Here is a 13,552-nt window from a genome sequence, read left to right as displayed (position 1 = left end):
AGAGGAGAAGGTGAAGGTAGAAAGCAGGATGGAAGCTGGAAAGGAAGGGAAAAAGAGGAAAAATCCCCAATGCTATTGAGCAGAAGCAACTTGAAGTGAAACAAAAAAATATGGTTCTCTAGGCCAGGCATTGGCAAACTTTTCCTGTGAAAGGTAGGCTAGAAAATGGTTTAGGAGCCGGGAGTGATGGCACATGCCTGTAATCCCAGCACTCAGGAGGATGAGGCAGGAGAATCGTTGTGAGTTCAAGACCAGCCTGGTCTACATAGTGAACTCAAGGCCAGCCTGAACTGCACAGCAAGACCCTGTCTCAAAAAGAAAATGGTTTAGGCTTTACAAGCCATATTATCTCTGTCAAACCACTGTTGAAGCATGAAAGCAGCCATAGATAACATAAACATATAGACTTGGCCACATTCCAATAAAGTTTTATTTATACAAGCAGATAGTGGAATGGGTTTCCCACAAGGTCTTTGTTCCAATTACTCTGAAAGTTTGGCTGAACGGTGTTCACAGAGCTCACGAGGAACAAGAAAAATACAAACCCCAGTTGTCTCTGGAAGTAACCGAGTTTGCCACAGCTGTGATGTTTAGAGACCCTGCAGTTTTATATGTGTATCGACTTCCTGTTCTGGGCCTCACCAATATGTACCTGAGCATCCAATAAATACTGCCTGGCAGTGAGGTTTCAGATGGAGAAGCCTCATTACTCAAATTTCTTTCCATGTGTGAAACTGAAAGCCTAGGCAATAAGCATTCAAACCTTAAGCAAAAGCCAAAGCTTTTATCTTTACCCAAGGATCCAAAGTGGACAGTGGAATTACTGTAAAAGTTTATTGCAGTCATGGTCTGTGATAATAGCTGCACAAAATACAAACAAGGACATTCAGGTATCACGTGTAATTCATAAAAGCTAAGGCTTTATCTCAAGTATATTGTACATACAAGAGTAAGATACACGATGCCGGGAAATCTTACAGAACAAAATGCTTCTCAGTGCTTGATAAGGCAGATGCTCAAGGGAGCCAAGAAAATTAGGGAGTTCTGGAGAGACAATCAGTTCTGGGCCTCAGAGCCCAAAACAATGTAACCATGGACAACAGCCACAGCCAAGGTACCACCCCACCACTGCCCAGTAGCCCAAATTGAATCCACCCCTGAACCTGCAGAGCACTTTGCTTTCTCTCTCCCATTTGTTTACACAGGTGCTGGATCCCTACATTCTCCCCAGAACCTTTCTTTCAGATCCACAGTTGTTCCCTGTTCAAACATAGATCTCAGAAGGCCTCCCATCCGCTCCTCTTACCTATCACAAACTATCCAAGCACACACACAAAAAAAAATTCTTAATCTTTTTGTGCAATAGAAATACCTCACTACTGTACTTTGTTAACTAGCAGTTCTTTTTATCTCTGAGCCCTGTGTTACTGTGTGTCGGGCTCCTCCTAGGTACCGCTGACATCAGTCTAATAATTTTCAAAACATCATTTTCTATGATCCATGGTGAAACCCAGTCAAGTTTACAAAGATAAAGCTCCTCCTCCCTGCTAGATGTCCTTCCTTCAGATCTTCCATATGCCCGGTGTACATCTGATGTTCTCTCTTCGCAGTGCCTTGAGATCCTTCTCTCAGCATCCTATTTACAGTATATTGTGGGGTTCATTTAACTGGTTCTCTGGATTTTTCTTGGGTCTTGAATTTTAACCTACTCTCTCCTGGAAGAGTGAAAGACTTAGAAGAGAAGAAGGACATAAGATCAAACCATTTGTATTTGGTATCACAAGCTTCCCATCCCAATTCTCTTCCTGTTACATTTAACAAAGTCCTTTTCCCTCTCTAGACCTCAGTTCACCCCTCTGCAAAACGTGAACATGGACATAAGACTAGATGATGTATCCACTTCTACCATTCTAGGCTTTCGTCTTATAGAAGCAAGCATAGTACAGAACTGTGAGAACAACACTAGGACTAGAAAAGCCTGGGTTCCAATCCCATCTCTGCTGTATACTAGCAGTGTGATTTGGGGCAAATTCCCTGACTTCTCTAAGACTTGGTTTTCTCCTCCAAGAAATGAGAAATAAAATGGAAATCCTTACTCGTTCAATCCCTTTGAGAACTGGAGATGGTGTAAGTCTCCCCGTTTAGTCTCCCCACTGGAGACTAAATAAACAGATTAGCACTAAGCGAAGGGCATCTGTTTTCAAAGGATAGTTACTTGGACCATGGATAAACAAGTATAGTGTTAGGGCCTCCTATAAGGAGCCCCAAAATCATGCAGCCTATGCCGTGTACAATTCAGCAGCAAAATTTAGAAAAAGCTGACTGCTAGGGAATGTGGTCCATCAGGATCTGAACTAAAAGAGACTGTGTCTTGACTACCTGGCCAGGCGGGTGGGTGTCAAGTCCAAGAAGGCTTAATCAGTAACCTGAAAAATAGGTGAGGTGATAGAGAAAGCAGGAAAAGAGGTTGGGCACTTAGTTTATTTATATGACAACCCCTACACCAGCTCAGAGGGCAAAGAGTACCCTTTCCCTGGCAACAAGTCAACAGACTTTCACCAGCTTGAACTGTGGACTTAGAGGTTAGCCTCTAAGCCCAGTACCCTTCTTTACATGCTAACTAGACAGGTAGCATCTCACAGGCTGAGCTCGAGGGCAGTTCTCTCACTAGTGTCTTTGTTCCTTCCAGAGTGACCTCCTCTCTCTCACTCATATTCCTTTTCCGCCTCTTGGAGCAATGTCTTTACCTCCCTTAGGAAGTTGAGGTCAGATTTCTTCAGCCCTCCCAGCACCTCTCAGTGTAGGCTCTGCACGCTGCTCTTTGACGAAATAAGACTAGAAAACGCACAGTTTTCATTTTGTAATCTAAAACAAACTCTAAAGGAAAGGAGGGGAACTAGGAGGAGTCAAAATCACCATAGTACATCCTAGTGTGAGAAAGCGCAAAGGCACTGCTCAAGGGCAGTAGCCATACTAGTCAAGAAATTGTACAAGGATACAGATTAATTCCTGGTTGTCAGTCTCAACTCGTAAGACAAGAACCCTATCAGTCTTAATGATGAGAGGTTCATCCAAGACCTTTTATGAGGAAGCAAAAGTCTCTTCAACAAATGACGCCATGAGATGTTCACATGCAAAAGAATGGATTTGGACCCCTACCTCACACCACGTACAAAAATTAACTCAAAGTGGATTAACACCCTGAAGGTAAGAGCTAAAAGTATAAAATTTTTTGGAGAAGACATGGAATAAAACCTTACGACCTTGAATTTGGAAGTGGATTCTTAGAAATGATAACCAAAACATAAGCAACAAAGGGCAAAATAAATAAACTGAATGCCACCAAGATATAAAGCCTTTGTGCATCAAAGGATATTATCAGGAAAGTAAAAAGACAACTTATAGAATGAAAGAAAATGTTTGTAATTATATATTTGGAAGAGTACAATCCAGAATACATAGAGAATTTTTGTAATCAAACAAGAAAAAGACAAACATCCTAATTTTTTTTTTAAAGTTACTACATGTAGACCAGGACAGGAAAATAATAATATAAAAGAGAAAAATAATTGTGGTAAGTTGAAGACTTGTATAAATATATTTCTTTTAAGAAAGAACAACTAAATACAAAGTATAAACCTCACTTTTGGGTCCTAATTCAAACAAGAAAATATTTTTGAAAGAACAGGAAATTTTGGATATGGGCCAGGTATTAAATTATCTAAAATAAGAAATCACTATTAAAATGTGTTAGGTACATGTACCAACTATCCACAATGTAACCATTATATACTGCAAACATGTAATAATAATTTTTTTCAATTTTAAAAAGAAATCACCATAAAATTTTAGCTATCGATGGTTATTGGTTATTGTTTTAAACAATAACAATGGTTATTGTTTTAAAAAACCAAAGTTGCATTCTGAAGAATTTACAGTGAAATCACATTATCATTCAGATTTGGATTAGAAAACCACTTTTAAAACTTGAAAGGGGATAAATGAAGCAAGAATAGGAAAACCTGTTAAAGCCAAGAGATCAGCATTAGGTCTACAAGTTCTACATATCCTATTCTATCTCTGCTTATGTATGTTTGAAATTTTCCATAATACAAAATTAAAACTGTTGCTTAATACTGTTATTGTCTCAGCTTCAAACATTCAGGAAAATAAAAGCAGCAGCAACTGTTTCTTCAGCACTGCACCTAACTAGAGTAGAATGCTCATTTCAGATCCAACCCAACCAACTTGGATATCAGGATAGCTCTTTTGCCAAGTGCCGAGATTGGTCTAATCTCACCTTTGGTGCTGAATAGAGGACGACAAGGAAGAAAACTGAACACAGCCAGTGAAATTCCTTTTTGACCGAACAATGAGTACTGTATAAGTGCTGGAAAGGGGAACAGCTGGAGCCTCTCCCTATGTGATCTCAGAAAATGCCACTTCTCTCTCTGCACTACTGTAACCCAGAGAGCTTTAGAAAGGGTAGCGGGCTCTCAATCAGCTGTGTTCATCTTCATCACTTTTTACATTTCAATAGCACTTTATGTTTTCAAATAAATGCACTTGAGCCTTTCCACTGCCCAGTGAGTTAAACAAGGCAGGAATTACAAACCCCAGCTTTCTCATGAAAGAGGGAGCTCTAAAGAGTTTGTAGCATTTGTTACAGGTCACCTCTAGGGAGCAATAGCACAGTTCAGGGACCCAGCTTCTTCCAATTGTTCTCCTAGATAGTTTTCTTACCAAGGATCTATTTTCTTTCTCACTCCTTATCGTTCACATTTCTTTTCTTTTATCCTGCTGTTGCTTTAAATCAGGCTGACAATCACTTTGGCATAAGAAAAAAATTTTTTTCAACAAAACTCTACAAGCAAGTTTTATCTTACCTCCATCTTTAAGACTGTCAAGGGAATATCTTAGGATCTGAGTGGTTTCCTGGGTTTTGGAGAGTTTATTTTGTTCTGTTTTTTTCTTGGGTTTTATTTATTTATTTTGTTTTGTTTCTACTCTTATGATGAACTGACTCGAACACTGACTGAAGAAAAAGTACAGGAAGAATACAAGGATTGCTTCTGTGAGTCAGTCAAGAGATCTTCCCAGCTTTCAAAAGCACCCCAGTGGTCAGCCAATCTCTGAGAAACCTCAGCTCTGCAAACTGGGCCTGTAGTGCCAAGTTAGCAGAGAGAGCAAGCTAATTGTGGAGGGACAGTTCTGCTGATTAGGTTTGTAGAGAATAAATATCCCTCAAAGGGTTAGCAATAAGGACCCAGGGAACTGATTCTCAGCCAATACAAAGTGGCTCATGCAGTGATAAAAAGGACAGTGAAACAAGAGACGGGGGCCTGAGTTCCACTCCTAACTTAGGATTCTGAGAAGTACTTTCCTCCCCGCCACCAGGGTTTTCATTTCCCTGTTGCTGTAGTTTCAATGTGCCCTCTAAAATTCAAGTGGAAACTTAATACCCAAATTTATATGTTGACGGTATTTGGAGTGGGGTTTTTGGGAGGTAAATAGGGTTAGATAAGGTCATTGAGGAGAGGGGGGATTATGGGGCTGGATTCTTTATAAGAAGAGAGATACCTGAGCTGACACACACTTGCTCTCTCTTGCTATACCAGGCCTTCGGCTATGTCATGATGCAACATGAAGGCCTCCACCACATGCAAGCCCTTTGGCCTTATTAGGCTTTCTGGCCTCATGAGACACAGCCTAAATAAACTTCTATTCTTTATAAATTACCCAGCCTGTGGTATTCAGTTATGGTAGTAGCAAACAAGCTGAGACATCTGTTCACAAAAGAAGAGTCTCAGAGATCCTTCAGAGTTGGCACTTATTGTCCATGTTTAAAGACATTGGAAATATCCCATGGAGTCAGACTTGGACCTGACAGAGGACAAAGGTTCAGGACTGCCTCAGGGTTGTGACCAGTCCTTAGGCATCCCTAACTTTCTTTATTTAAAATTGACAAATAAAAATTATATTTATTTATTGTACATTGCATGATGTTTTGAAATATGTACGTTAATTAGCTCAGTTGAACTAATTAACATAGGCATTACCTTACATGCTTTTCTGTGGTGAGAACAAATCTCTCAGCAATTTTCAAAATGAAATTCATTGGTAGTAACTATAATCACTTTGTTGCACAAGAGACCTCTTGAACTTATTTCTCCTACCTAAGGAAATAAATCTCCTGCTTATTTTTCCTATCTAAAATTTTGTATCTTTTCACCAAATCTCCCCAACCTCCACCTTCACCTCAGGTTCTAGTGACTATAACTCTATTTTTACTTCTATAAATTCAACTTTTTTGAATACCATAGATGAGACCAAATAGTATTAGCGTTTTCCTGCATCTGTCTTATGTCACTTAATATAATGTCCTCTGGTTCATCTGTGTTGTCACAAATGACAACTGTCTACTTTTTTAAAGTATGAATAGTGTTCCACTATGTGTGTGTGTGTGTGTGTGTGTGTGTGTGTGTGTGTCACATTGTCTTTTTTTACTCATGGATGGGCCCTTACATTGATTCCATAACTTGACTACTGTGAATCATCTGCAATAAACATGGGAATACAGGTATTTTTTTGACATATTAATTTCATTTCCTTTGCCTAGCTACTCAGTAGTGGGTGGCTGGATCAGATGGTATCCTAACTCCCTTTTAATTTCTGTGAAAAACAGCTTTCCCTGCACCCTTTTAAACCTGTTATGTTTTCAACCTGCACCACTGAGAAGAACAAGAAATTCCCCTGTACCACACTGGCTCCTTGATGCATGAGGTGGGACTTTATCCTAAGGACCAAGAAGGCTTAAGGGACCAAGTTCATGGTGATGTACAGAACCGCCTCTTGTTAGAGCAACACGTGCTTGAGAATGAGAGTGGACAGCTTCTGCAACAGCCGGGCCCAACCCCCAGAGGAGTGTACTCACTGAGATCTTGGTAAAAATGTAGAGCAACAAGGACAAAACGGAAAGGTAGACTTGGATCCTCTGGCCTCCAAACCTCTTCCGCAGATATTCTGGCATTGTCACCACCTGTATGGGATGCAAGGGAAGTCACCATTAGCCAGAGTGACAGGACCCAGAGCAGGCAGAAAAATTGGATATATCCTTGTCACAGACCCACAGAACTGTGGCCAAGGATTCATAACCTTTATTGACCTGGGAAGTCACAAAGTAACCCACATGATCTCTGGTCTTCAGCCACCTACTCATTCTAATCCCACATGCCCCTAGCACTATAAGAGTAGCTGGATGTTATCCCAGAGCATAGAAGGTGCTCAATAAACATGTTTTTGAATGCATACATGACTGGACATAACTAAAGAGGTAGATTCTTGCCCTGGAGGAGGAAGGGATAGGTGGGAGATGATAGATAGACAGATAGATAGATAACAATTACAGAGATAGATTCCTATACAGAGCACCTACTGTAAACAAGACATCATGGCAATGGTGACATCTTTCCAAGGCACCAAACAAGTTGGCCAGACTAAATATGACTTCCACTGTGCTCTGCACACAGGCACTGCCAAGGAGTGTAGCTGCAGGCCTGCCTAAACATTCTCCCAGTTTCTTTGTGCAGATTTTAACCATACTTCCTGTCTTGCTCCCTCCAACCTGAGCCTACCGTCCTTAGGCCCCAGACATGTCACCAGTGATCTGGGAGCCCCCAGAAGATGTAGAGTCTGCCCTATGTTTCTCCCATAGTGCTTTTAGCCCCCAACATATACATTTACACACAGGAGGTGCTCATTGTGTCTCATGGAACAAGTGATAGTAAAGCTGCCCTATGTAAAAAACCTCAGAGAGGGGCTGGGGATTTAGCTCAGCGGCACAGCACCTGCCTGGCAAGCGCAAGGTCGTGAGTTCGATTCCCGGTACCAGAAAAAGAAAAAAAAAATCTCAGAGAAATAAAAGAGCAATGGATAGCTGAGTACCAGCTGCATGCTCAGCAAACAAGAGCTGCTGAAGTCTGTAAATGAAAGGAAAATACAGTTCTTTTTCCCCAGCCTATATGGGCAGAGGCTGGAGATCAAGAGCAAATTCACAGGAATGCAGCGCAAGGACACACCCAAAGGAAGAGGATGAGATGCTTCAGAGGAATATAAACAGTGTGGGATTTCTTGAAGGACCTTCCCAGAGGGCTGAGTCATGAGCCTGAACTGATAAGAGCCAGGGGGCTATTTCATCCCCCTGTGTGCTGTCAGAAAACATTTTACAACATGGGAGCGAGAACCAACCCACAGGTCCCTGTCCTTTACACCATAAAGTGTCCTCTAACTTTCAGAATGATCAAGCTCACGTACCTATTCGTCAGTGAGAAATGGAACAACAGAACGGATACTTACCCCAGCCCTAATGTAAATAGGGACAAACACCCAACCCAGCACAACCACGATAACCAGCGCCTGAAACCAGAACAAGAGATAGATTTAAATCAGGAGAGACCTTAGCCCAGGAAAATCACCAATACTTTCGTGTGGTAGTTGTTGTTGTTGCCCTGTTGTTCCCTGCTACCTAGGTGAAAGTTTGAGACTGAATAAAGTTTTCACTGCCCAAATGGCTCACAGGAACAGCACCTGGGCAGGAGTGGAGGGGAGGCCACGAGGTTGCCCACTAACATCACAACCCTTGGGCCGCGGCCAGAACAAGGAGTTTTTCTTTGGGTTTCCCTAACTTATAAGGAGTACAGCCCGGGATGTAGCTCAGTGGTTCAGTGCCCGCCTGGCAAGCACAAAGCCCTGAGTTTGATTCCTGGTACCAAAAGAGAAAAAAGAAAAAAAGAAAGACCAAAAATAAAAAACCCCTAAAATAAATAAGGAGCAAAATACAATTTTGAGAATAATAATAATAACATGGTTAGGAGAGTACTAGAGCTCTGTCTTTTTAACAGCAAGGGGAAAGTAAAGAAATACTAGTACCATGTCGGTGGACCTGTCATGCTACTGCAGTGGAAGGAAAGCAGGACTGGAGCTTAAAGCTGTGCTCTTCCATCTGCATGCCAGGGTATCTCTCAGGGGCTCCCTTAACATCTCAAGCTTCTCTGCACATAAACTGAACTGGTTGACTGCTAAGGCTCTGTTATGGGAAATGATTTAATGCACCCCTTAAAAGTTTATGTGCTGGAGACTCAGTCTTTAGTGTAGTGGGAGACAGTGGGACCTTTAAGATGTGGGGAGTAGTAGGAAGTTCTTGGGTCCTTGAGGCTGAGGCTAAGGGAAGGGATTACGGTAGTTCAGTGAAAGCTTTGGGCACTCTGAACGAAGGTTGTTATAAAAGCCTGAGCCATGGAGACGTGGGCAGAGTGAGAATGGGGTGAGAGGAAATGAAGTTAAAGGGAGGGTGAAATGCTGGGTACATGCACCACATTCCTGTGAGCACCTGCAATCCCGCACTTGGGAGGATGAAGCAGGAGGATCGTCGTGAGTTTGAGGCTAGCCTGGGCTACATTGTGAGTTCAAGGTCAGCCTGAACTACATAGTGCAACTCGGTTTCAAAAAAACAAACAAACCAAAAAAAAAATTATCATGCATTAAGTACGTAGACACACTTCCCATGATGAATGTGATCATTGTGTAATGCAGCATATACTAATTTTTAAAAAAAAACATATTTAATGCCTGAGCCTGGCCCTTCCCATCCTTTTTGGGTTTTCTTGTTTGGAGTAATGTGGTCTCCTCCTCTCACACACACTCCTACCATTGCTATCCACCAGGAAGTGATATAGACAAGAGGGACTCACAATAGCCCTCACCATGCTATTTGGACTTCCAGCCTCCAAAACTATGAGCTAAATAGCCTATTTTCTTTAGACATCTTTTTTGGTTTTTTTTTGGTGGGGGTTGTTTTCCAGTACTGGGAATTGGACTCATAACCTTGCACTTGCCAGGCAGGCACTGTGCCGCTGAGCTAAATCCCCAACCCTGCCTATATTCTTTATAAAGTTAGCCTGCCTCAGGTATATCATTATAGAAATGAAAAACAGATTAGTAGAAGCTTTTCTACCACTAAGACACAGTGGTGCTTATGTTACTCACGTTGAATTCAAAGCCTCCAATTGCAATGCCTGCAGCTGCTCCTGTCCCCGCTAGCCCCACAAAATGACCGCTTCCAATGTTACTGGCGAAGAGCGAGGCTCCAATCTGAAAACAGAGATAAAGTCAAGTGGTGACTCTATGCTTGACCAGGACACTCAGGAGATCCCAAATCCAAAAGAGATGCATTAGCCAAAATAAGGACAGGAGGGAGGAAAGGCCAGCTGGGAACTTGACTGGCCCTTGTGAGGACTGGTAGACAAGACAAATACAGGAAGCTGGGAAGTAATGTAAATGCAAAAGAGAGGATTCCAGAGGAGCAGTGGAATATAACCCTCAAACAGATCATCTGGGGGACTTTCGTGAGCCCAATGTCCAATGTGAAAAAGGTATGGCAAGCCCATGGCCCACGAGGACTCCCCCAAATGTCTCCTGAGAGGCTGTGTTCTCAGAGAAAAGGTCCACGCCATTAACCTCCATATCCTCAGTATGCCTGGTGCCTTAGGGCCTTGTCCAATACAGTTTTTCAATACATATAAGCAATGTTTTTGAAACACATCACTTCAAAGAAGCTTCTGGATCTCCACCTCCTTGTCAAATGAAGAGGGACAAGAAACTGGTGGTTTCTGAGTGATTCCTAGATGTTCAACTACGTGACTCTGCACACTCCCTAGTAACAAGAGAGGATGATAATAATAATTCTTCCCTAGAGGCTGGGGATTTAGCTCAGCGGCACAGCGCCTGCCTGGCAAGCACAAGGTCGAGAGTTCAATTCCCGGTACTGGAAGAAAAAAAAAATTCTTTCCTGAAAATAACACCTAACCTAATTAGCTGTAATTAATAACTAGTCATTACCATGGCCAGTGTCACGTAGATTGTACCTCACTATTCTCTTGCTTCGTGGCTAAACTATAATGGCAGGTAAGGCAAGAATAGGCTGATTTGGGGCTAGAATTTTTTATCTCTGGTTAGGTCTTATTTTCAAGAGAACACTAACATTTATGTTTTTACAAAGGACCTAGAGATTGTACAGAAATACGCATAAAACACTGCATTTTTCAAGGCTATACGTATGTCTAAATACATATGTTAAAAGAAAGAGTAGAAGGTCATAGATGAAATAGCCAAGAGTAGAAGCCCAAAAGGGGAAAGTAGAATAGTACTATGAACGGGAGTCAAAGAAGAAAATATCCAGTGAAACAGGAGAGGGACTTTGCATTGGCCAGTTGTATACTGTGTGGCCAACTCAACTACATCTGTGGTCGAAAAGAATTCCAGAGAGTTCTAGAATCCCCGTATATCCAGGAGGAGAAACTACAACAGCATTTGATAAGTGAAACACAAGTACAGATGGTCCTCAACTTCCAATGTGGTTGTGCCCCAATAAATTTATAGTTAAAAGAAAGTATTATAAATCAGAGATGCATTAATATCCCTAAGCTAGTGAACATTGTAGCTTAGCCCATCTACCTTAAAAGTGCTCAGAGCACTTACATTAGCCTATAGTTGGGAAAAATCACCTATGACAAAGTTTATTTTATAGTAAAGTATCAACTACCTCATATAATTATTGAATACCATGCTGAAAGTGAAAACAACAATTGTATCAGTAACTTTTCATGCCATCATAAAGTCAAGATACTGTTAAGTTCAACTGTAGTAGGTTGGGGGCCATCTGTATAATTAGTTTATATTTTTGCTAAGCAAATGGGATGAGACTTAAACTTATTTTTCTAATGTTTCTGGGTAGGCCAAATCTGGAATAAAATATTTTCCAAAAGACAGGTTACTCTAAGAAAGGGTCTTAACTGTATCAGCCCCTCCCAAATATAAGGCAGCTGGTGATTAGTATCAAAGGCCACATCAAAGCAGAAGGAGGTCTCTCAAGGCCCTATCAAAACAGGTCTAGAAAAGATGAGGAGACAGTGATGTAAGTGCATTCATTCATTCATTCATACAATTACTATTAACTTAGTACTGTATCTACATAAAGTGTCAAACAGTGTTCTAGACATGGGATATTCAGCTGTGAATAACACGGACAAAATCTCTACTTGCAGGAAGCTTATGCTGAAGTGCAGTAAACATAAATAACCACAGAAACAAAGATCAGAGAGGGATTAGTGCTGTGAAGAGGATAAATCAGACAGATTATGACACAGTGCTTAGACTAAAGAGTCACAGAAGGTCCCTTTAAATTGGGATCTCAATGATACAAGTCACCTGTGACTGTCAGAGCAAAAACATTCCAACGAAGCAAAGATCCTGCTCCCCCATGTGGGAACAGCATCCATGGTTGAGAAGCAGAAAGACCAAGGAGGCTGGAGTACGATGGGCAAAAGGGACGACAGTGCAAGAGCAGGCTGAAAACTCAGGAGGAGCTGCATCAGGGAGATGATGGGAAATTCTAAGTGTGACGGGAAGCCACTAAGGCTTCTAAGCAGAGCAGGAACAGGATCTAATTTGCTGTTAACTGTGGCTCTAAGTTGTACAGAACATGACGTACTGGGGCAGAGAAGAGAACGGAGAAACCCGGTGGGTGCTATCGCCACATCTAGATAAGACAGGACAGTGGCTTGGTGTAGGGTGGCAGTAGGTGAGACAAAGAGAAGCGGAGATATTGGAGGTCAGTTTTATAAACAAGATTAACAAGGTTTGTTGATGGATTCAATGAGGGAATAAGAGAAAGGGTGACCAAGGATAACTCCTAGATTTGGGGTCTGAGTGGATGCCATTCTTTAGGAAGAGGAAAGTTGGAAAAATAGGGTTGTTTACAGACCTACCTCTTTCTGCTCAAAACTTGATGGAGGTAATAGTCCACTTTTAATCTGAATTTACCTCATAATGTCCCTAAAATTGTCCAAATCTGGACCTAAATATTTATTTCCCAAAATACAGATTACTAAAAAAAAAAACTGTCCTAACTCTACCAGCCCACCTGTCCTAAGCCACTATCTTTGCACTAATCACGTCTCATTTGATAAATTATTAAGCCTAATGCTGTACTATTAAGGACCTAATTATCGGAAATGATTAACTGAATTAGATTAAAATGAAATTTAAGAAATCCTCTCCACTATCCCTTTCCAAAGGAGTACACTGCATTTTAAGACATGCCAGGCAGTCCTGAGGTCCTCCCCTCACCACCTGAGAAGGGGATAGGATGGGGTCACAGAGTTTGGGGGATAGGAGCACCATCTTGGCCTCATTTTGGGTTTCTTCCCTTTACCCCCTGACCTGCATTCAATTATTTATCGAAACCCTGACTCTGTTTTCATAGTACCACTGGCACCTAGCACTTTCTGCATCACCCTTGGCTGCCTGTCCTTATCTCTTAACAGAACTATGCTACATTCTTTTACATGATCTCAAGTTTCTTTCTCCTGCAGTCACTCCCACACACTTACTCACAGAGCCCCGTTACCTCCCCAAAGTGCAGCTCTACAACTTTAATCATGTTCTTACCCCATTCAGAGATCATCCTGGATCTCCCTCTCCCTCATGGCCCTGC

The 13,552-nt window shown here is 41.6% G+C and overlaps 1 protein-coding gene across 1 annotated transcript in view; it reads right to left on the bottom strand.

The window, feature by feature from the left end:
- The window catches only part of Slc5a1 (solute carrier family 5 (sodium/glucose cotransporter), member 1), a gene marked incomplete in the record, with an annotated part of 78,178 nt that overhangs the window by 40,270 nt on the left and 24,356 nt on the right, over nt 1-13,552 (bottom strand). The window contains 3 exon segments of the mRNA XM_013520495.1: nt 6,935-7,039; nt 8,356-8,415; nt 10,045-10,149. Of these exon segments, the coding sequence (XP_013375949.1) occupies nt 6,935-7,039; nt 8,356-8,415; nt 10,045-10,149 (270 nt within the window).

Source organism: Chinchilla lanigera, unplaced genomic scaffold (assembly GCF_000276665.1).
Source record: "Chinchilla lanigera isolate Chin_1 unplaced genomic scaffold, ChiLan1.0 scaffold00054, whole genome shotgun sequence".
Classification (NCBI taxonomy): domain Eukaryota; kingdom Metazoa; phylum Chordata; class Mammalia; order Rodentia; family Chinchillidae; genus Chinchilla; species Chinchilla lanigera.
This window is presented reverse-complemented; position numbering and strand designations above follow the sequence as displayed.